Source organism: Diabrotica virgifera, chromosome 9, assembly GCF_917563875.1.
Source record: "Diabrotica virgifera virgifera chromosome 9, PGI_DIABVI_V3a".
NCBI classification, from domain to species: Eukaryota; Metazoa; Arthropoda; class Insecta; order Coleoptera; family Chrysomelidae; genus Diabrotica; species Diabrotica virgifera.
Window position 1 is genome coordinate 36,252,119 of NC_065451.1, and position 24,427 is coordinate 36,276,545.

Here is a 24,427-nt window from a genome sequence, read left to right on the forward strand (position 1 = left end):
GACAACATTGCAAAACCTTTCATTAAAAAACGACAACATCGAGGAGAGTTTAAAAATATAGGTACAGGGTGTTCTATTAAAAAATATGTTTGTTGCATCCTGTCAGCATGGGTGGAGATGTATACTTTTAAAGTGTGGCCTAATATACAGGGTGTCCAGAAACTCTACCGACAAACGAAGGCAGGAGATTCCTCAGATAATTTTAAGACAATTTAACCCAATTTACCTAGTCCGAAAATGCTTCCTAAGGGAGCTAGAGCTCTTTGAAGATGGCGTCTTGTAATTAGTTTTTCTTAAATACCTCCAGAACGCTTCTAGTTAGAAAAACGAAAATTGGTACACATATTTATCTTCCAGAGATAAATCGATTCCATCCATTGTGAATTTCTAGTACCAGTCATAGGCGTACGTTTTGGGTGGGGCAACGGTTTCTTTGTCGCATAACTTTTTTGTCATTAACTTTTAAGCATTTTTGATACTAGATTATTCAATTGTGAGGTATTCTAGTACTAAAAGGTACTCTTGCTTTAAGTCGGTAGGACACACTGTTTTCTAGAAAAATCGATTTGAAAATTTTTCGTTTCCTGAATTTGAAAAAAAAATTGAAAAAAATTTTCAAAAAAAAAACTGTGTATTTTACCAACTTAAAGCAAGAGTAACTTTGGCTACTAGAATACCTCATAATTTAATAAACTAGTGTCAAAAATTCTTAAAAATTAAAGACAAAAAAGTTATGCGATAAAATACCCGTTGACCTACCCAAAACGGACGCATATGACAGGTATTATAAATTCGCAATTAATGAAATCGATTCGTGTCTGGAATATAAATAAACGTACCAGTTTTTGTTTTTCTAAATAGTTTTTTTTTTATTTTTTTTTGATATTCAAAAAACGAAAAATTTTAAAATCGATTTTTCTAGAAAACAATGTATACTATCGACTTAAAGTAAGAGTATCTTTTAGTATTGTAATACCTTACATTTTAATAATCCAGACTCAATAATGCTTAAAAATTAAAAACAAAAAAGTTATGCGATAATATAACTGTTGCCCTACCCAAAACGGACACCTATGACCGGTACTAGAAATTTGCAATGGATGGAATCGATTTATCTCTGGAAGATAAATATGTGTACCAATTTTCGTTTTTCTAAATAGAAGCGTTCTGAAGATATTTAAGAAAAACTAATTACCAGACGCCATCTTCAAATAGCTCTAGCTCCTTTAGGAAGTATTTTCGGACTAGATGAATTGAGTTAAATTGTCTTAAAATTATCTGAGGAATCTCCTGTCTTCGTTTGTCGGTAGAGTTTCTGGACACCCTGTATATCCAACTTAAATTTTTTTCGTATCCCCTATGAAAAATGAGCAAGTAATTGGACTTCCTAGCACTAATCCCACACCATGTATCAGAGGCGGATTTGAAGATTTGCCGCCCCTGGGCTATCCACAATTTGCCGCCTCCCTGCCATTTTTTATTTTTTTTTAACAAAATTTGCTGCCCCCTGAATTCTAGAGCCTTGGGCTAAAGGCCCTTCAGCCCATATGTAAATCCAGCCCTGCCATGTATATAATTTTTTGTATATTTCAAATCAGGCCAATTATAAGTTTATTAATAAAAACGTTATTTATTTATTTTGAAATGTTGTTTATTTATTTCAATACCTGCAGAAACATCATAAAATATAAACACCAAAAACATTTTACTGGAAAAAGGTTAAACATGGAACAAAAACATCTTAACACTTGCGATGACAATAATATATGAAAAAATATGTAATACATGAATAATAATTCTAAATGTTACCAAATTTTTTTAAAGATTTTCTACTAATGTTAAAGGTTAAACAGCTGAAGCATTTCTTTCCACGCCATTTCCTTCTTAGACCTGGATCCCGCGTACCAAACAAAGTTGATTATTAGCAAGCTGAAAATTTGTTAATAGCTTAACGGTGTCTAGTCGGACAAACTTTGATGTATGGGAACACTGGAACAGGGGAAGTTTTAATTGTGGAACAGTTTAAAATTTGGAATGTCAGATTACGAACACGTCCCATGTATTTTGTCGGACAGAACATCCAATTGATTTGTTACCCTTTCATTAAACTCTTATGCAAAAATCAGACTGCTATTACTAACCAACATGATTCCTGTCATTTGACACGTTCTTCATGTTCCACTCAATAAAATTCGCAGTTGGTCATAAACACCAGTCTGATTTTTGCATGAGAGTATAATGAAGGGTAGGTAACAAATCAATTGATGTTCTGTCCGACAAAATACATAGAATGTTTTCGTGGTACTCACGTTCGAAATTTTTAACCTGTTCTACAATTAAAACTTGCCCTGTTTCAGTGTTCCCATACATTAAAGTTTGTCCGACTAGACACCGTTAAGCTATTAACAAATTTTCAGCTTGCTCTTACTCAACTTTTTTTTGGTACGCGGGATCCACGTCTATCTTGATAAATTATAAATTTTGTAAGCTATGTCTTACTGCTGCCTTTTGGTCCAAACTAATCTTACCGGTCAAAAATTTCCAAAAACACCAAAACATTTTGCATGAAAAACATTAAACATGGAACAAAAACAAGAATTATTCTAAATAAGTGTGATACGATAATAATGTTTTGTTGTTTTTGAAAATTTTTAACTGATAAGATACGTGGACCAAAAAGCAGCAGTATAGCTTAGGATTTTACAAAATTTGTAATTGGTCAGGATGGAAACGTTGTGAGAAGACATACTTCAGCTGTTAAATCTTTAACACTAGTAGAAAATCTTTAAAAACTTTAGTAATGTTGAATTATTCATGTATCATTTAATAATGCGTAAACAATTCAAAATATTACCAGAGATTTTAAAGATTTTCGACTATACTAAATTTACAATCAAGATGAAGTAGAAATAAACAAACCAAGACACGTTAAATACTACTAGGAGCATTCCCGAATCATAATTTACAATGTATAAACTTTGGAAATCATGATTTGGGATTTACAATGTATATACATTGTAAATTATGATTCGGGAGTGCTCCTAGTAGCATTTAACGTGTTTTGTTTTGTTTATTACTACTGCATCTTGATTGTAAATTTAGTATAGTGTTAAAGGTTTAACAGCTGAAGCATGTCTTCCCACAACGTTTCAGCTGTTAAACCTTTAACACTAGTAGAAAATCTTTAAAAACTTTGGTAACATTTAGAATTATTCATGTATCATTTAATAATGATGATACATGATATTATTAAATGATACATGAATAATTCTAAACATTACCAAAGTTTTTAAAAATTTTCTAATAGTGTTAAAGATTTAACAGCTAAAGGTTGTCTTCCCACACCCACAACGTTTCCATCCTGACCAATTACAAATTTTGTAAAATCCTAAGCTATACTGCTGCCTTTTGGTCCACGTATCTTTATCAGTTAAAAATTTCCAAAAACAACAAAACATTTTACATGAAAAACATTAAACATGGATCAAAAACAAGAAATATTCTAAATAAATGTGATACAATAACAAAATTATTAGACGATACATGAATAATTCTAAACATTACCAAAATTTTTAAAGATGTTTAACATAACAGCTGAAGAATGTCTTCCCACAACGTTTTCATCCTGACCAATTACAAATGTTGTAAAATCCTAAGCTATACTGCTGCCTTTTGGTCCACGTACTTTATCAGTTAAAAATTTCCAAAAACAACAAAACATTTTACATGAAAAACGTTAAACATGGATCAAAAACAAGAAATATTCTAAATAAGTGCGATACAATAACAAAATTATTAGATGATACATGACTAATTCTAAACATTACCAAAGTTTTTCAAGATTTTCTACTAGTGTTAATGGTTTAACAGCTGAAGCATGTCTTTCCACAACATGTCCTTCTCGATCAATTATAAATTTTGCAAAGTTCCAAGCTATACTGCTGCCTTTTGGTCCACTTATCTTACTGGTCAAAAATTTCCATAAGGGATGAGCGTTTTTACCATTCACGTCAATTTTTTCAAATAAATCAAATTTGACGTTTTTCTTTTCAGCGAATTCACAGATCTTATCATTATCACCAGGCTCTTGCTTGCCAAATTGATTGCAAGGGAAAGCTAGGATCCGTAACCCTTTATCTTCGGAATATTTATCAAAAATCTCAACTAACTGTTCGTAATTGGTCTTAGTGTGTCCACACTTAGATGCGACATTCACTATAATGCATACATGTCCTTTGTACTTATCCAGAGACACTTCGTTACCTATAAAGAACAATAATTATAATATAAAATGTATTTTCTTTAGAACGATTTCCAATATGGAAATCGCAACATCAACTACATTAACTTGGGCTTCTCAACTACAATATCTACAGAACCGACCGCTCTAAGGACTCCAGTGTCTTCAGTAGAGGTGGGGGAGTATTGATTGCCATTAAGAACTCAATTCCTTCTTATCAAATTCAGTCTGATCCTTCGATTGAACAGTTGTTTGTTCTCTTTAATAACAAATCTATAATCGGTACAGTATATTTTCCACCTAAATCTATAGCTACTTTATACCAATCATACTTTGAACAGCTTATCACTATAAGCGAGCAATACGATAGAGCAAACCTTTTTCTATTGGGTGATTTTAATCTTCCATCTGCAGTTTGGGATGTCGATGATTATTGTTCCGTTGCTTCTCCTCAGCCTACAGCTACACAACCTGAAGCTGATTCTATTGAAACTATATCCAATATCTGTGCTTTTCTCAATCTCTTCCAGACCAACGAAATAACCAACGATAGAGGAGTTACACTTGATCTCATTTTATCTCCATTGGGATTGTATGTATTGAAGGCTATCGACACTGTATTGGATGTATTGAAGGCTGTATTGAAGGCTATCGACACTTTAATTCCAGTGGACACACATCATCATCCGCTTGAATGCAGTTTGCCACTCAAAATCACAAATGATCATTCATCTGGTGAAGAGTATTATTATGACTTTGTTCATGCTGACTATGCAGCAATTCGTTCTTCTCTTGAAGCAATTAATTGGGATGATGCACTTCAAGGACAAGAGCTCTCTGACATAGTTTCTGTATTTTACGACATTTTTTATTCCATCATTGATCGTTTTGTTCCGCTAAAAAAAATCTGTGATAAGAAATTTCCATGCTGGTACTCCTCTGAACTGAAGAAGTTGCTTCACGAGAAGAAATCAGCGCACAAGATATATAAGAGCACAAGGTGTCCAGAAAGTTATGCAGCATTTAGTAACTTAAGAACTAGATGTAAATTTTTATCAAGACAGTGTTATGCTGATTACATTCAACGTACCGAACATTCTATTGTTAATAACGTTAAATCCTTTTGGAAATTTGTAAGTAGTAAAAGGGAAAATAACGCTATACCAAATACAATGACTCTTGGAGATCGTACTGCCTTCAATGGAACTGATATTGCTAATCTTTTTGCTAACCAATTCTCTTCCATCTATACTAACCAATCCTTACATCCGCATGTAACCCAGATTTCACCTTTGGTTAATGTGTCTAATTATCACATTGAAATTTCAAAAATCTACGAAAAACTGTCTGAACTCAATACCAACAAAGGTCCTGGTCCTGATGGAATTCCCCCCACTTTCCTTAAAGCATTCAGCTTCATTCTATCGCGCCCACTTTTTTATATATTTAATAAGTCTTTATTAACAGGGGAATTTCCAGACTACTGGAAAAATTCTTATGTCACTCCAATATATAAATCAGGTCGAAAATCGGATATAGGTAACTATCGTCCCATTTGTATTCTTAGAGCTATTCGGCCCAACAATTCGGATTTACATCCAAAAAATCAGCAGAATTGGGTCTCATAACATATGTTGATTTTTTGACAGATGCTCTTGAGAGGGGTTTACAAGTTGACTCTGTGTATACTGACTTTTCCAAAGCTTTCGACAAAGTTAACCATGAGCTCTTGATTCATAAACTTTATTTATACGGAGTTGATGGCCTTATATTGAAGTGGCTCAAGAGCTATCTTACGCAAAGATCACAAATTGTCAGGGTTAATCATCACTATTCTCATACCATCTCTGTTACCTCAGGTGTACCACAAAGATCACACTTGGGACCTCTGTTGTTTAATATATTTATCAATGATCTAATACCCTGTTTCCAAGTAAGTGAAACTTTGTTATTCGCTGATGATTTAAAATGTTTTAAAATAATCACATGTGAGGCTGATTCACTTAGTATACAAGGTGATATTGATCGCCTATCTAACTGGTGTATGCAAAATGGTATGTGTTTGAATGCATCCAAATGCCATATTCTTCGTTTCCACCAAACTCATCATCCAATCATCTTCGAATATAGTATAAATAATCTGACCTTACATTCTGCCTCTGAAACTAGGGATCTAGGTGTGATCCTTGACTCCGCCCTTAGTTATAAATCACACATTTACAGTACAATACAGAAGTCTATGAAGATGCTTGGCTTTATAAAAAGAACCACCAGAGACTTTACAAACATCTCAGCTATTAAATCCCTTTATTTCTCCCTGGTTAGATCTCATTTCGATTACTGTTCCACAATTTGGTCCCCCTATTACTTTACTCATAAACTGAAACTTGAAGCTGTCCAACACAATTTTCTGAGATATACTGCCACTAAGATGCATGTATACTACGACTATTCTGTATTAGAGCGTATACTGAACTGACCTCCTCTTGAGGTACACAGAAAACAAAGAGACTTGATAATTTTATTTAAAATTATCAACGGGGCTGTGTAACTGCCCCGAGCTTCTCTCCAAAATATCTCTATTTGTCCCCAGTCGTTCGACTAGGCAGGTGCAAACCTTTCATGTCTCTTTTCATAGATTCAATTATTCTTACAACACATTTATTCCTAGAACTCTTCGATTAGCTAACTCATTAAATAACCTCGAAATTTTTAATATATCAGTTTCCCGCTTTAAAAACCATATTTCTTCCCTAACTTTTTAACTTTTTAATATTTTCGGCCAGAGCTTTTGTATTGTGATTAGTAAGTGTTACATGACCTGTATGTATTAGATAACTCAAAACCGTTATACCTTGATTTAAGTGATATCTTTTGTTTGTACTTGTACTGACCTAATGTTATCTTATTCCTTTTTTTTTTTCTTTTTTGTAACTGTACTACTCATAGCATTATTTTTTCTCAAACCACTTTATGTTATATTATGATAATTTATGTTATATAATTGGTTAACATTAATGTTATATATAATTGTATAATTATGTTATATAATTTAGAACACTGTAACATTTATATCTGAATAGGGCTTGCCCGTGAATAAACAAATAAATAAATAAACATCAAATAAATAGCCTGATCAAATATGTAAAATAAAATAAAAATGTAATTCAGTACAGGTTCAAACAAATTTTATATCAAACTTTAGGTGAAAATAAACGATATCTTTAAGAGCAAACAGTAGCGATCAACAGGTAGCAACACACGCGTTCCAAGATTGAGACTCTAATTTTGAATATTTTGTCAAGATATTTGGCACACATATTCGTAATATAATAAACAATGGCGGTACAGAGCCCAATAGGGAACTTGAACTAAAAAATTTTTTTGCATAAAATTGTTAATTTATGTTTTAAAATGTTATATTCAAAATTTTACGTCTAAACAATGAATAGTGTACGTACAACATATGGTCAAAGTTCCGCGCCTAAAATTTCCGTTTCAAACAACTTCAAAAGCGAGAGCTGGGGTCTGACGCCACAGGCCACTTGTATCGTTTGCCCGTTCGGTGGGCTATTGCATTTAATGCAGTTTGCCCATAGATAAATAATATAGTTGAAATATCTTGTTTTACTCTGTGGCAAAAATGATTTTTTCTGTGACAGGCAAAATATTAACATTTTATCTCTGTTGACATGTATCAAAAAGTTCTTTTTTATGAAATTACTTTTGTCGTTTCTTGTGTTGAAGAACAAAGAAGAAACAAGTAACTTAAAAATAAACAAAACTTTAGTAATAAAAGTAAGAGTAACTAAAAAGTATTGGTGCTACTATAGTATGCGGTCTACAGTCGGGTTTCAACTATAGCTTGCGGTCTACCGAGGGATGCGGTGTAAGTATAAGCTGAGATGATAAAGATATTAACTTGTAAAATTACAATAATGATTCTTCTTATTTATGCGTATTATTAACTTTGTAAAGAAGGATTTTGTTGGCTCCAGTAGGTACTAATAAACATTACAATAAAATAGAATCTTTATTATAATGCAAATTACACCATAATCTTTTCCAGGATATACGAAATCCTTTGGCTAGAGGTAGGTAGATCAAACCCAAGGGGTAAACCGTATACTATAATATAATGGTACCAAACTATTGTTATAAACGGTTTAAACATGCTTATTAATAACTCTTACTTATTTGCCTTGACACCTCGCATTTCTCCAATAGAATAGCTTTCACTACTTTTTATAAAAGTTGCCACCATGAACACATCAACGGTAGGTAAGTTAGTCAGGTTGACCTTTTGAAAAACCCTCGTCCTATGCGTTTTAAACTCTTTACAAAGTAGCACTCAACTTTATCAATTTCAGTTTAAAACTAAGCTGATTGGGGAACTACTTATTACAATATATAAGATGAACATAAATAATACCTAGGAATTTTCCATTAAAGACGATTAAAATGTAATATACCGGTGATACCTACCCTAATCGCGTTGTTTCCGACTGCTAGGCCCGGTTGACCGTGGCCCGTGACGTCGAACCAATAGAAGGACGTTCAAGAGCCTCGTAAGATATTTCAATTTTATAGCATTTTCAAAGCGTCGTAATTAGCGTACGGGTTAAAAATATTGGTTTTTTTTCGCATGCAAGCGTTTTAAGATCATGTTACCTTATGTTTTTTAATATCATTTTAATATTTAAAAATTTTGCAAGTTCCCTATTCCAGAAATATGTTAGTATGTGGAAATTACTCTATAACTAAATAAAATATTGAAAAAAATGAGCCTGTACCGCCATTAAGAAAGACAAAAAAATACACTTTCTTTAAATAATAAACTTTTTTATCCCGTGCCTAGATTTTGTGTCACATTGGAACTACTAAAAATCGATTTTTTTATAACAAGAAATCAAACGTCACTGACTTGGCAACATTTCACGCCTATGTGTATAGAAATTATTGTTTTTGATAGTATAAACGTTACTTTCAGTGTCGAATTACCGACGCACTGTTGCCTCACTTTTGCAAGTTCGAAGAACTTTCGCAATCTTGGACCGTGTTTGTTGCTACCTGTTGATCACTACTGTGTGCTCTTAAGAAAACGTATGATTTATGCAAGGTGTCCAAAAACTCTCCTGCCAAATGAAAACTGGAGATTCTTCAGATAATTTTAAGAAAATTTAACCCAATTCACCTAGTCTGAAAATGATTCCTACGGGAGCTAGAGCTCTTGGAAGATGGCGCCTTGTAATTAGTTTTTTTTTAAATACCTTCAGAACACTTCTATTTAGAACAACGAAAACTGATACGCCTATTTATCTTCCAGAGATAAATCGATTCTATCAATTGCCAATTTCTAGTACCGGTCATAGGCGTCCGTTTTGGGTAGGGCAACAGTTATTTTATTGCATAACTTTTTTGTCTTTAAACCATAGAGGTATATATTAACATAGAGAGAGCCTACCTTCCGCGCTTCCTGACGACAAGATCTCATGGACTGGTTTGCTGCATCTCTTTCTAACACATTGTATCGAAAATCTAGGATGACATTCAGTGTGAATATAGGCACGGAAGAGGACAACTGTAGCAGCTTTACTATGCGCAAGAGTGAAACAGCACTAAACCAAATAAAAAAGATGGTGTCGTCACTTCGCTTTGAAAGACACTCTCTCTATGCTAATATATAACTCTATGCTTTAAACATTTTTAACACAGTGACGGACAGAACGTCTATAGACGTCCAATTTCCAATGATGTAATTTGACACGTCTATGACATTTTTAAAATAACGAGTTTTAACAAAAAATTGGTGTCAAAAAATGTCACATTGCATAAAAAACTCATTGTTTCCATAAACTATGCAATCTCCCTATTCTCCTTTGCAAAATATATACAGGGGAACGAGAAAGTATGGAAACACAGCAATTTCTCGGAAACCACTAGACTAACTTTTATAGATTTTGGTGGCTCAGGGTCTCCTAATGCGACCGATATTATAGTGGTAATTACATTGTTGTTACATATTCCGTTTTTCTGGAAATCTAATGAACTTTCTTATTTCAAATGGAACACTCTGTATATTTTTTGCGTTTTAAAGTCCTTAAGAAATACTGATTATGTTTCATGTTATATTTCCTATACCTAAATGCCATAATATCGAAATTATTGCTACACTTATTAAAAAAAAAATTTAAACAAATTTTAAAAATTACATTTTTTTGGCCAGTGTAGAAATTATTTTAGGTTCTTTAGATCATTGGGAACAAAAAAGATCTTTTGTAATTTCCCTCAAGTTAATCGTTTCCGAGTTATAAAAAATTTAAAACTGAAAAAAAAATCGAAAAATGACAATTATCAAGGTTCAAAAACAAGAAAATTTTTTGAAATTACAGAGTACCTAAATTCAAGCTTAAACCATCTTCTATCAGCTCTCTATAAGAATTTTTGGCATATTTTATTCTAAAACATTGTTTTTTTTTTAATTGTTAATAAAGCGCATATGAGAGGACTGGTGATCAACAACTAAAAACTAATGTTTTAAAATTACATAAGACCAAATTAATTATCGGTACCTGATAAAATAAGGTTTGAACTTGAATTTAGATGCTTTGTGGTTTCAAAAATAGTATTTTTTACTTGTGTTTTGAACCTTAAAAATCGTCATTTTTTGATTTTTTTCAGGTTTAAATTGTTTATAACTCGGAAACGATTAACTTTTGAGGAAAATTACAAAAGACCTTTTTTGTTTCCAATTATCCAAAGAACCTAAATACAAAAGACCTTTTTTGTTTCCAATTATCCAAAGAACCTAAAATAATGTATATCCAGGCCAAAAACATTGATTTTTATAATTTGGTTAAAAATTTTTTTTAATAAATGTAGCAGTAACTCCGAAATTATGGCATTTAGGTATAGGGAATATAACATGAAAAATAATCAGTATCTTGTAAGAACTTCAAAACGCAAACAATATATTATACAGGGTGTTCCATTTAAAATAAGAAAGTTTATTAGATTTCCAGAAATACGGAAGATGTGACGACAATGTAATTACCACTATAATATCGGCCGCATTAGAAGACCCTTACTATTATTATAAATAAGATTATTAAATTGTGAGGTATTCTAGTATTAAAAGGGTACTCTTACTTTAAGTCGGTAGGATACACTGTTTTCTAGAAATCGTCGTTGTGGATGTGAAGAGAGCTAACCCACATTTGCTTTAAAATGATCTAACTGCAGTATCACAATCAGAAAGAAATATTTCATATTGTAGTGAAGAGATCTAAGTGAACATGTTACATATTCACTTAGATCTTTTCACTACAATATGAAATCTTTCTTTCTGATTGCGATGCTGGAGTTAGATCATTTTTAAGCAAATGTGGGTTAGCTCTCTTCACATCCACGAGGACGAAATATCGATTTGAAAATTTTTCGGTTTTTGAATTTGAAAAAAATTTGAAACAAATTTTCAAAAAAGAAACAGTGTATTTTACCGACAAAGCAAAAGTAACTTTTGAGCACCAGAATACCGCATAATTCAATAATCATAGTGTCAAAAATGCTTATAAATTAAAGACAAAAACGTTATGAGATAAAATAACCCTTGACCTACCCAAAACGCAAATTGGCAATATCGATAAAATTAATTCATCTCTGGAAGATAAATAGACGTACCACTTTTCGTTTTTCTGAATAGTTTTTAAATTAACTTTCAAATTCAAGAGACGAAACATTTTCAAACTGATTTTTCTAGAAAACGGTGTATCCTACTGACTTAAAGCAAGAAAACCTGCTAGTAGTAGAATACCTCATAATTTCGACATTGAACTTTGACGTTGAACTGAGAAATCAAGTTTGAAAATTTTTCGCAAAGAGATTGCTCTAAGAAATGACGATATCTTTGGAAGAAATACGCCTTACAACCTGAAATTTTAGGTATATTATATGTAATGGGTTTTAAAGGGTTTCACAGTTCAAACGTAACAAAAAACACATTTTTTTGCTAAATTTTGTAGACTTAGCATAGTTAGTTAAGCAATTAGGGAAAAAAACATACTTACTCTATACTTAGTAACAGTAAATGACGTTATCTTTGGAAGACTTACATCTTACAAATTTAAATTTCTGTTATATTATATACCAGGTGGTGAATTGGAACACGGGCCATAGGAAACTCAATGTAAAATTCTAAACTGTTGAATTCCTGCTTCCCTAATTATTTTACATCAAAAGTCATAGGAAACTATTTGTAGAGAATTGAAATCTGTATTGAAAACAACTGTTAATATTGTTCTACGAACAATAATTATTCAAAATTTTGTAAAATATAATACAATATGCGCCAAAGTTACGCCACACACAGTGCAATAATGTATATAAGATTGCATTCGGTGACAATGAATTTATTATATTAACAATTTGAACTGTCAATTTCTTTATTTATTTTATCATTTATTGTTTAAAACACAATAAAGTTGATCAGATACCCTCAGTTAAGGAGAAAGTATTAATAATAAAGATATTTTCTTCAGTCAATAGTGTGCTCACTGTCACTTAAATAGTAATGTGTGGCCTAACATGCCCACACATACCTACTGCGGTAAATACATTATATTTTTCAAAATTTTGGAATGTGTTTAAATCATAGAACAATTGTAACTTCTGTTTTTAATACAGATTTCAATCCTCTACAAATAACTTCTCATGACTTTTGATGTAACATAATTAGGGAAGCAGGAATTCAACAGTTTAAAATTTTACATTGAGTTTCCTATGGCCCGTTTTCCGATTCACCACCCTGTATATAGAGGGTTTTAACACGTTCGCACCTGACTACCACTATACTGGTAGTTCGAGTTCTCGGTAATATACTGACTACCACTTTACTAGCTCACAGCTCTACTAAATTCAATGCTTTATATATTCACGCAGACCAGGAGTAAAGGAACGAGATGTAGACGCTGTATATGTATGTAGTCTCTAATATTGTAATCTTTGCCAGTATACTGGTAGTTCGTTCCTAAACAATATTATCGACACATTTAGAGCACGTGATAATTTTAAGGTTATATGGTGATATTGGTGAATTTTATTGATGAAATATGGATAATACAAATATTCCAGGGTAAGAAATATTAAATTAAATATTACTCGGTACCAGGAAAAACACTTCGGTGGTATAGAAAATTGTTTTTCCATCTATTAGACATATGCATTTGGAACAGCTTTTACATCTACAAGTGAGCATCGAATAAGAAAACTTCTTTTTTGCAATTTCGTGAGAGCATAGTAATGGACGTTATCGACAATAACAAGGCTATTCAGGTTCAAACAACTGCAAACAATATGCATTACCCAGAACAAGTTCCGGTCACGGAAAAAAATTAAAGTGGTATGTTAAACCCCAATCTCACGACGAGGTTGAAGCATGTGTTAAAGCGAGCTTCAAGTGTCTACTAATTTCAACGTCCAACGTAGTTATACCACACAATTACGACGACACTGATTGTACCCTCAGTTGCCCAGTTGAAGGGTCTTTGAAGTGTGTCACTGTACCGCCAACACCGCCAACCGATGAAACAAGGCAATCCACTCCACTCTCACCATAAATAACCATAAATAAGGGATTTGTATTTGTTCAAGGATCGTAAATCACAAAATTTTTAGAGAAATTTCTCTATTTCACGTTGCGTTTAATCTATTTCACGTGGGGTGAATCCCACCTTCAGTTTTTATCTTTTTCTGTTACATTTTTCTATTTCACTCAGAATGTAGCGCCACGTTCCGTCAGTTTTCCACTTTACGGTGCCGATATTGCACTAAGCAAAATGCCCGAAAAAGGTCGAGTTATTATTGTCCCAGCTGCCCCGACTCACCAGGACTATGCATAGTTCCTTGCTACAAACTGTTCCATACACAAGTCAATCAATAAATTTATTTCTTATAGTTATTTAGAATGATAATTACGTTTCTTTTGTACCGTGAAATGGGGTGAGATTGATCAATTTTACCTTTATTTTATTTATATTTTAAACGTTTTTGTTACTGTTCTATATTTAAACACTTCACGTGTTATAATAATATCTAAAGAGTAGTGATTTAACACTAGTTTTGTTTTAATTATTAAAAAAATCCACTTATCTCATAAAAAAAAGGGTGATCAATCTTAGACCCGTGACTGGGGTGAGATTGATCATGATGATTTTATAGCATGAAACAGTAGTGCTTTTAAATAGAATATGATCAATCTTAACCCTGACTAATTCGGTCAGACAGTTTTTCGAATTTTTACAAAGGGGTGAGATTGATCATGCGGGGTGAGAATGATCACACTATTTTTATTGTACTATTCTTTATTTATACAAAAAAAAACATATTTTAACAACTAAAAATGTAATTCAGAACAATTTATATATAAAAAAAAATTTGATTTAACATTCTTTTATATTAATTTCTCCGCGAAAATGATATTTTTGTATCCTATCAGAAATCGTCTCAAGTGTTGGATCTGGTAGTAAGGCAACTACTTCCTTGAAGGGAACAGTGGATATGTCATTTTTAATTATTTTGAAAATCTTCCTCGATCCTGCTGATTTAAGGCCTTGAACTTCGATTTCTTCTTCTTCTAAAACTCCTTTTACCTGACAGACATAGGTAGATACTCTTCGGTAGATGCACAATTTTTTTCCGGTGTCATCTGAGATGTTGGACTCGTTGTAATTAAAAATATTTTCAACTGGAACATTTTCAATCGTTTGTTCTAAATTGTCAAAGTATTTTTTAATCAGGTCCGGAGATACTTCTGCTCGGCTTTTTTTAATATTAGTTGCTAATCTTTTACCAGCAATACCTCCGTGTCTCTTCAACAAGCTATTTACCCAGTCAATTCCAGGAATATTCTCCTTAAACTAGATACACTTCTACCAGTTTTGTCCAAAAAACTTTTAACGCACATTCTCAAATCCATTGCACTTAGAGGATATCCCTAATCTGCACACGTTAAAATGGCTACTTCTATAATGGCTAGAATGGCTACTTCTTCTTCATATTATGTGAATACAGATTGTCCACCTCTTTTCTTAATCTTCCTTCCATGGTACTTGTTATTTAAAGTTCCGTAGGACAATTTGAATTTTTTTGCGGCTTTTCTTAGCGATAATCCATTTTCCAATACATCGTGCAGCGCCTGATTAACTTGTTCTTCATTAAAATTGCCATACGTTCTAGTGCCTAATTGTCTTTTGTACGTTCTTCCCATTGTGATTGATATTCTTAAATCTGTGACAAAAATTATAAATTAATTTCTGGAACTTACGTAACGTGGGGTTAGATTGATTACTTGATCAATGTCACCCCATTCAATATTATCCGCCATCTTAAAAAAGCTGGCGTTAGTTAAAATGCTAGATACTTAAAATTATTATTACAGAACCATACAAAATAATTTTATAACACTAGAAATAGCAAACTTACCTCTGTTCTTTCTCTACCATCAAAAGTACACAAAGTATAAAAATAGGCCAAAAATTATGGTTAATTTCAAAGCCACAAAACTTCTTCCCAATGGCAATTGCAAACTAACAACGACGTGAACTGATCATAGTCAATATCCAAGAAATGAATAGTGCCACAACCAGAAACAATTTTACATTGTGGCCGGTTGTATCTACATATATGTGATACAACGACAAATGATCAATGTCACCCCGGGAGATCAATCTCACCCCATTTTACGGTAATAAAAAAAATAATAAAATAAGACCAATTTTTTCCCAATTATACAGCGAATATTGTTGTTTATTTTGTCTAGATTAGCCTGCCAGTATACTAGTATTCAGTATATAGTTAAAAACATACATCTATATCCTGACTACCAGTTTACTGACAGGCTCAGTAAATAAAAAAAAATGTTTAAATATCTGTATACTAATCCATGTGTCTGAGTTTTAATCCAATATTCCTGTTTTTTACCTAAAAACCCATATCCGTTTCTGAGGAACGTCTAGTATCATTAGGTTAGGTGCGAACGTGTTTTAAGGGATTTCACAGATCAAAGATAACAAAAATAGGTTTTTTGCTAAATTTTGTAGACTTTCTATATTTTTGGTCGAAACAGTTAATGAAAAAATACTTATTCTAGACTAGACTTATTAGTAACAGATTTATTGAAGCAAAGCAGTACTATTTAAAAAATTATAATAAAATACATTTCTATAGTTAATCGGAATAACTAAAATTAGAGTCTTACTAGAGAAAACTATAGTAAGTCAAACAGTTTGACTCAAACTTGCAATACCTTCGGCTGTTTCTTGCAATGAAGACTAAAGTAACTCAACTTACTATGGTTTTTGCCTGCAGGAGTGTGGGTCAGTAAACTTACTATATACATGCAAATGCTTTACTGGTTGCCTTAAAATTCATACCTGATTTACCATACTTTTCTACCAAATACAGCTTAAAAAGAAGAATAATACCGTAATAGTAAGTGAAATGTAACGTTTTTGAGTTACTATAGTCTTCCTTGCATGGGTTGATTTCATAACCCAGTGTCAAAAATGCTTAAAAATTAAAGACAAAAAAGTTGATAAAATAACTGTTGCATACCCAAAACTGAATAAAATAACTGGTACTAGAAATTCATAATTGATGAAATCAATTTATCTCTGGAAGATAAAAATAGGTGTACCAGTTTTCGTTTTGCTAAATAGAAGCGCTCTGGATGTATCAAAAGAGCCCTAGCTACTGTAGAAAGCATTTTTCACACTAGATGAATTGGGTGGAATTGTCTTAAAATTATCTGAGGAATCTCTAGTCTTTGTAAGGAGAGTTTTTTGACACCCTGTATAATGGGATCCTAACATGTTATTAAAAAAATAAGGTATAAACACATTATAACAATTTTCGAACGCCAATTTAAACATTTAAGTAATGAAAATTTTGATTTCTGTGGCTTATTCCCACCTTCCTTACCTTTAATATCATTTGCTTTAAACTGGTATATGGTTCCATCGGCATCCTCAGATTCTACTTCTTCATCAGCTGCCTCTTTCCCTTTTTTAGATTTCTTTGATTTGGACGCAGCATTATTTTCATCTGCAGCTGCTTTCTGTGATTTTTTTGGAACATCATTATTTACTTCCGCATCAGATTCAGCTTCTTCAGTAACTGCATCTTTCACTTTTTTAGATTTCTTCGATTTGGGCGCAACATTATTTTCATCAACAGCTGCTTTCTGTGATTTTTTTGGTACTTCATTTACTTCCTCACCAGCGTCCCTTTTGGATGCTTTGGGTTTCGTCTTTTTAGTTGTTACTTTAGCGGATTTTTTACCATTTTGCTCTGATTGTTTAGTTCCTGATGCGCCTGCACCTGCACCGCTTCTGGTTATTGGCATTTTATATTGATTGTTAAGTATTTAAGAGTTAATTGTGTATTTTTATAATCAAAATTACACTACTATCTTCTTAGTTTTTTGGCGTTATTTTACTTTACCGGCTTTTTGAGAATTTGTCTAACCTCAACCTCTTCTTCACTTCTTCTTTTTCTATGTTGGTTTGTTGGTGTTTATCTTTATACAAAAAGAGAGGTGGGTGCAATAGGAACTGTTGTAGTATTATGGCCGTCTATTAGATGTGGCAACACTGTTTAGATGTCAAATAGAGGTCCAATTTAAATAGATAATAGTGGTCCTATTGCGGAAAGAATAGAAAGTCGTAAACATAACTAAATTTTATTTAATATTCCAGCGTGTCACCAACTTGGAGCAACTGATACAAAAGATAATCCAACTTAGCCAAAACATGAAGGTTAATGAACTCAATGAGAAAGGTGTTGTATAAAGCCGCATTTATGTTAGGACGGGAACGACACGGCTGTCTTACGGGTTTACCGGGCACGTTGACGGATCGTCTGATATAAAAAGTATTAGCTAGTTTATCATACAACGAAACGGGGCGACACCGAGGACGTGCGCCTTCTATCACGTGTGGTGCATGCCCCCTTCGTTTTAACTAAATTCGGCTTACAGCTTAATAGAGTATTTGTTCGGCACAAGGTGGTGGTTTGTTTGAACAGTTAATTCGCTAAAAATTTTATTTGGTTTAGAATTTCTAATTGTTTCTAATTATTTTTAATTTAAGATGTAGTGTTTCAATAATTTTTTTCTTTTATTTCGTTTTTATATAATTAACGTACCGCCCATGGGCGTCATAACTAGCATGGGAGGCATATGGTAAACTAAGCTACATCCTTAAAAACAAAAGATATCCACCACATCTTAAGGCTGAGGTATACAATCAATGCGTACTCCCTGCTCTTTCTCTTATGGTTCCCAAACTTGCACGACGTTTACAAAAGCAAACATGGACAAAATCATAAAAACGCAAAGAGCAATGGAAAGGCAAATGTTGCACATAAGACTAATGTATAAAGGGAGAACGGAGTGGATAAGAGAGAAAACAAAAGTTAGGGTTGTTAGGGGCCCTACATCGTGTTCAATATGCTCATTATAGGGAGATGATTCAAACGCTCTTGGCGCATCATAGACCGATGTCGATTTTTAATTAACTTAAATTTTGAGATTGATCTCTCTCCATTCAGTTAGTTAGCACCAGAAATAAATATAATTAAACGAAGTGTCATCTCAACGTTTGGAAACGCATCATTCACATTCTTCTCTTTTAGCCGTCGGTACATTTGAAATTCTTAACTTATATTTGATGAGGCGATTTCCTCTTTAAATTAAATGAAAAATTGTACATATTGTACCAGTCGACCACTAGATTTTTATCTTAATCATTGCTAATATAAGGCGGTAAGCGGTAAGCTTCAATGAGTGAGCAGTGGTGTCAGTCGAATATTCTTAAAAGGAGTATAAATTCTTTAAGTGATTTAAGTGCCGCCACTACTGAATTAAGGTCAATAATTGGATCTTGGGGAATACGAATTGTGCTGTTTGTCATCTCTATGATTTCCTGGAAACAGGAATATTCCTGTTTCCAGTAAACACATTCGATTATACAAACCATTTGCATCGCTACGAGTTTTAAATTGTTGCTCACCGTCTGCTGAAATTTTTGATATTGCTCCTTTAATCTGATTTATAACCTTTAACTAGTGCTTTTGCGGCATCATTTCTAGATGATCATCTTAGCAGTAGTATTTACCTACTCTTTTAGGAAAAGTAATATTTCTGCAACGGTCGGCGTTGCTTTCTCTTAAAGGCGCAGCTTTTAAACATCCGACTAACAAGTTGTATCTCTATGGAGAGGAAGTGAAAAATACATATAGTTCATATAGTTGTTCTAAGAAATCAAAGGATGCAGTGACAGCAGGACAACCCTCAGCTGCAGCTTTTGCAACAAAATTTAGAGAGTGGACGGCACACAGAATCCACGCGTTGTCTTAGGACTGTCCCCTGCAGTTTTTCAAATCGGTATCATGTTCTTGCAAAAATGTCATTAATATATCTTCTGCTTTATGACCGTGATTTGGCAAAAATATGAGAAACCTTTTAACAGCAGTGAAACCTTCCATATACCGAAATACCATAGTTAATCGATTCACAAAAATTATTATGTGTGAATGATGTGCTGATTTTTTTAAGTTTGGGCTTTGTGGGGGCCCCGGGCAGCTGCCCAGCCTGCCCTCCCTTAAATCCGGTCCTATTGGGGAGGCCTGCATATCCAAAGATGGACATGTCCAAAGAGACATTAATAATGTATATTCGTCATTAGTAGTCAACTTGCATATTAGTACAGTTAAGATTAGTAGAGGATAAAATAATAAACAAGAGAAATTTAACTTCTTTTTTCTACTTTTAAGGACAAAAAAGCAATTTCATTAGCGGAACCGAATAAAAAACTATTCTGCACATTTTGAAACGCTATTTGGTTAAAATATCTTATTATTATTGGTAAAAAATATATTAATATGTCTGGATTAAATTACGGTTTTGTTGATATCAGAGGACTTGCTGTTGAATTTCCGAGCCGACTATACGTCAGTCACCTGAAAGTGACCTCTAAATCGGACCCTTGTAAATAACCGTCTCCAAGTACCTCTTTTCAGGTACTGCGAGTCTACCAGAGTCTACTGATTCCGTATTATTCGGCGTTCGCGTCGAATAGGATGGAAAAGACTGGAAGCCTTAGCAGACTGGATGTCGCCTCAATAGAAGGTTCGAGAATAGAGGTGGACTAATATAGGGTGTCCCTGAAAATAGTTCGTTCCTTAAAGATATAGGTAGAAGGCACCATGTAGAGCAAAAATGTCTTATAACATTTTTATCTAAATTCAATCGTTTGGCCAAAAAACCAAAATACATTTTGGTATGCAAATTGAAATCTGACAACCATGTATACAAAAATCTAAAGATAGAGAATTACAATCCAAAAATAGTTGCAGAATGGGCCTTTAGTATTTACATTAAACCCTGTCTTCCTCCTGAACCAACAAACCATTTCTTGTTTTGTTTGATTTTCGAACATGGTGTGGTATACCTATTTTGCAGGTATCTACCTGTCTGACCTATATTTCTGGTGTCAATAACCTAAGTCACAAACAGTTCTTATACAGTGATGCCGGATTATTTAATTTTATGAAAATAAAAGTTCGCTTATATGGAGAACAATGTAATTTTTTTTTGGAAACGGTTAACTTTAGAAAAAAATGCTATAGGACTTTTTTGTTTTACATTGCGTATTATTTCCATACCTCAAAAGATCGCACTATTTTCGGGGACATCCTGTATACAGGGTGTAACAAAAATACAGGTCATAAATTAAATCACATATTCTGGGACCAAAAATAGTTCGAATGAACCTAACTTACCTTAGTACAAATATGCACATAAAAAAAGTTATAGCCCTTTGAAGTTACAAAATGAAAATGGATTTTTTCGAATATATCGAAAACTATTAGAGATTTTTTATTGAAAATGGATATGTGGCATTATTATGGCAGCAGCATCTTAAAGAAAAATTATAGTTAAATTTGTGCTCCCCATAAAAATTTTATGGGGGTTTTGTTCCCTTAAACCCCCCAAACTTTTCTGTACGTTCCAATTAAATTATTATTGTAGTAAGTACCATTAGTTAAATTCAATATTTTTAAAACTTTTTTGGCTCTTAGTATTTTTTCGATAAGGCAGTTTTTATGGAGTTGCGGCTTCTTTTTTAATATGTTAACATACAAATTTTATGGGGGATTGGTTCCTTTAAACCCCCAAAATGATTGTGTACGCTCCAATTAAACTATTACTGCGATACCATTAGTTAAACACAATGTTTTTAAAACTTTTTTGCCTGTTTGTATTTTTTCGAGAAGGCACCTTTTATCGAGATATGGCTTCTTTTTTAATACGGTTCAAAATATACCTAAAAATGTAAATCATACATAAATTTTCATATTAATACCAAGTCTCCATAATCGTACTTAACCATATACAAATATGTGGTGGATTTGATAAATATTCAAAATATCTCGATAAAAACTGACTTTTCGAAAAAGTACTAAGAGCCAAAAAAGTTTTATAAATATTGTGTTTAAGTAATGGTACTACAATAATAATTTAATTAGAACGTACACAAAAGTTTGGGGGGGTTTAAAGGAACTAAACCGCCATAAAATTTTTATAGGGTGTTCAAATTTCACTATAATTTTTTCTTAAGATGCTACTGTCATAAGAATGCCATATGTACATTTTCAATAAAAAATCTTTAATAGTTTTCGATATATTGGAAAAAATCGATTTTCATTTTGTAACTTCAAAGGGTTGTAACTTTTTTTATATGCACATTTGTACTAAGGTAAGTTAGGTTCAATCAAACTATTTTTGGTCCCAGAATATGTGATTAAATTTATGAACTGTATTTTCGTTACACCCTGTATAATTGAAAACTTTTATGAATCGGACACAGTCGTTATCTGAATGTCGCGTATTATAAAGGTCAAATATAAATTATAAATAAATAATTGTATATAACTTATATGTTTCAGTGTGTGTCGAAAACTTATAGACCTGGATCCCGCGTACCAAAAAAGTTGATTAATAGCAAGCTGAAAATTTGTTAATAGCTTAACGGTGTCTAGTCGGACAATTTGATTTATGGGAACACTGGAGCAGGGGAAGTTTATTGTGGAACATATTAAAAATTTGGAACGTCAGACTACGAAAACGTTCCATGTATATTGTCGGACAGAACGTCCAATTGATTTGTTACCATTTCAATAAACTTTCATGCACAAATCAGACTGGTGTTTATCACGCCGACTGGTCATTTTAATCAGTGGAACACGAAGAACATGTCAAATGACAGGAATCATGCTGGTTAGTAATAGCAGTCTGATTTTTGCATGAGAGTTTAATGAAAGCATCATAAATCAATTGGATGTTCTGTCCGACAAAATGAATGGGACGTTTTCGTAATCTGACGTTCCAAATTTTTAAACTGTCCCACAATTAAAACTTCCCCTGTTCCAGTGTTCCCGTACATCAACGTTTGTCCGACTAGACAGCGTTAAAACTGTTAACAAATTTTCAGCTTGCTATTAATCAACTTTTTTTGGTATGCGAGATCCACGCCTATTACTGTAAATAGTAAATGTAATAAAAATGAAATAATAATACATACCTAATAGGGTGTGTAAATAAGTTAAAAATAAAGACTAATAAATTAAGTGTTTTAAATTAAAATAAAGTTATAGTCAGAGAGATAGAAGCGGATTTTGTGCGTGATAAGTAATATGGAAAAACTATACGGGGATATGTTAAATTAGTTGTGTACATGACTCCCAACGGCCGGAAACCAGAGTGGGGGCCGAAGGCCGAGGGTAGTTATAAGGGGTCAATGTCTTTGTTTTTATTATTTTTTTTTGTGACGCTCATGATCGAGATGGTGCACCAAAATTTGGGAATAAGTAGGTCATGACGTAACTAAGTAAAATCTCCAGGGGTGGCACGCTGCGTGGCCGACAAAATGGTGGGGCAAGGGTGAATACAAAAAATATAAGGATTTTTTTGCGACGTTCTTGATTGAGAGAGTGCACCAAAATTTGGGAATAAGTAGACCATGACATAACTAAGTAAAATCCTCAGAGCCGGAAACCCTAGGTGGGGGACGAGGGGTGTTATAAGGGGTCAAAGTCGCCGTTTCTATGATTTTTTTTGTGACGCTCATGATCGAGATAGTGCACCAAAATTTGGGAATAAGTAGGTCATAAGGTAACTAAGTATAATCTCCAGGGGCGGAACGCTGCGTTGCCGATAAAGGTGTGGGGGTAGGTGTGAATATAAAAAATATAAAGGGTTTTTTGCAACGTTATAGATTGAGATAGCGCACCAAAATTTGGGAATAAGTAGACCATGACTTAGCTAAGTAAAATTCCCAGAGCCGGAAACGAGAGTTGGGGATGAGGGTAGTTTTAAGGGGTCAAAGTCGCAGTGTGTATTATTTTTTTTGTGACCTGGCACAACATTTGTCCCCCACGCAGCGTTCCGCTCCTGAAGATTTAACTTAGTAATGTCATGATCTACTTACTCCCAAAAAAAATAATAAAAACCGCGAATTTTACCCCTTATAACTACCCTCGTCCGCCACTCTGGTTTCCGCCTCTGGGAATATTACTTAGTTATGTCATGGTCTACTTATTCCCAAATTTTGGTGCACTCAATCACGAACGTCGCAAAAAACCCCTTAAATTTTTTTATATTCACCCCTGTCCCACCCCTTTTGTCGGCCACGCAGCGTTCCACTCCTGGAGATTTTACTTAGTTGCGTCATGACCTACTTATTTCCAAACTTTGGTGCACCATCTCGATCATGAGCGTCACAAAAAAAAATAATAAAAAACGGGATTTTGACCCCTTATAACTACCTTCTTCCCCCACTCTGGTTTCCGGCTCTGGGGATTTTAGTTACTTATGCCATGGTCTACTTACACCCAAATTTTGGTGGACTATCTCAATCAAGAACGGCGCAAAAAGCCCCTTATATTTTTTATATTCACCCCTACCCTCACCCCTTTGTCGGCCTCGCAGCGTTGCGCCCCTAAAGATTTTATTTAGGTACGTGATGACCTACTTATTTCCAAATTTTAGTGCATTATCTCGATCGTAAGCGTCATAAAAAAATAATAAAAACCGCGACTTTGACCCCTTATAACTACCCTCGTCCCCCACTC

The 24,427-nt window shown here is 33.4% G+C and overlaps 2 protein-coding genes across 2 annotated transcripts in view; one reads left to right on the plus strand and one right to left on the minus strand.

Annotated features, from left to right (window-relative positions):
* LOC114329376 (sensory neuron membrane protein 2) overlaps positions 1 to 24,427 on the plus strand; it is a 164,856-nt gene that overhangs the window by 118,449 nt on the left and 21,980 nt on the right. The window lies entirely within an intron of this gene.
* Positions 1,627 to 17,826, minus strand: LOC114329377 (uncharacterized). The gene is made up of 2 exons (XM_028278455.2): positions 17,216 to 17,826; positions 1,627 to 4,263 (listed from the first exon to the last, which is right to left on the minus strand). The coding sequence occupies exons 1-2, from the start codon at positions 17,637 to 17,639 to the stop codon at positions 3,824 to 3,826; spliced, it is 864 nt and encodes a 287-aa protein (XP_028134256.1). The 5' UTR covers positions 17,640 to 17,826; the 3' UTR covers positions 1,627 to 3,823.

What these genes read in the sequence shown, in the direction of transcription:
- LOC114329377 (XM_028278455.2), bottom strand. Translation starts at nt 17,639, where the DNA reads ATGCCAATAACCAGAAGCGGTGCAGGTGCAGGCGCATCAGGAACTAAA. An exon ending in TAAAGCAAATGATATTAAAG is followed by an intron (nt 4,264 to 17,215) that starts GTAAGGAAGGTG and finishes TGTTCTTTATAG; the next exon opens with GTAACGAAGTGTCTCTGGAT.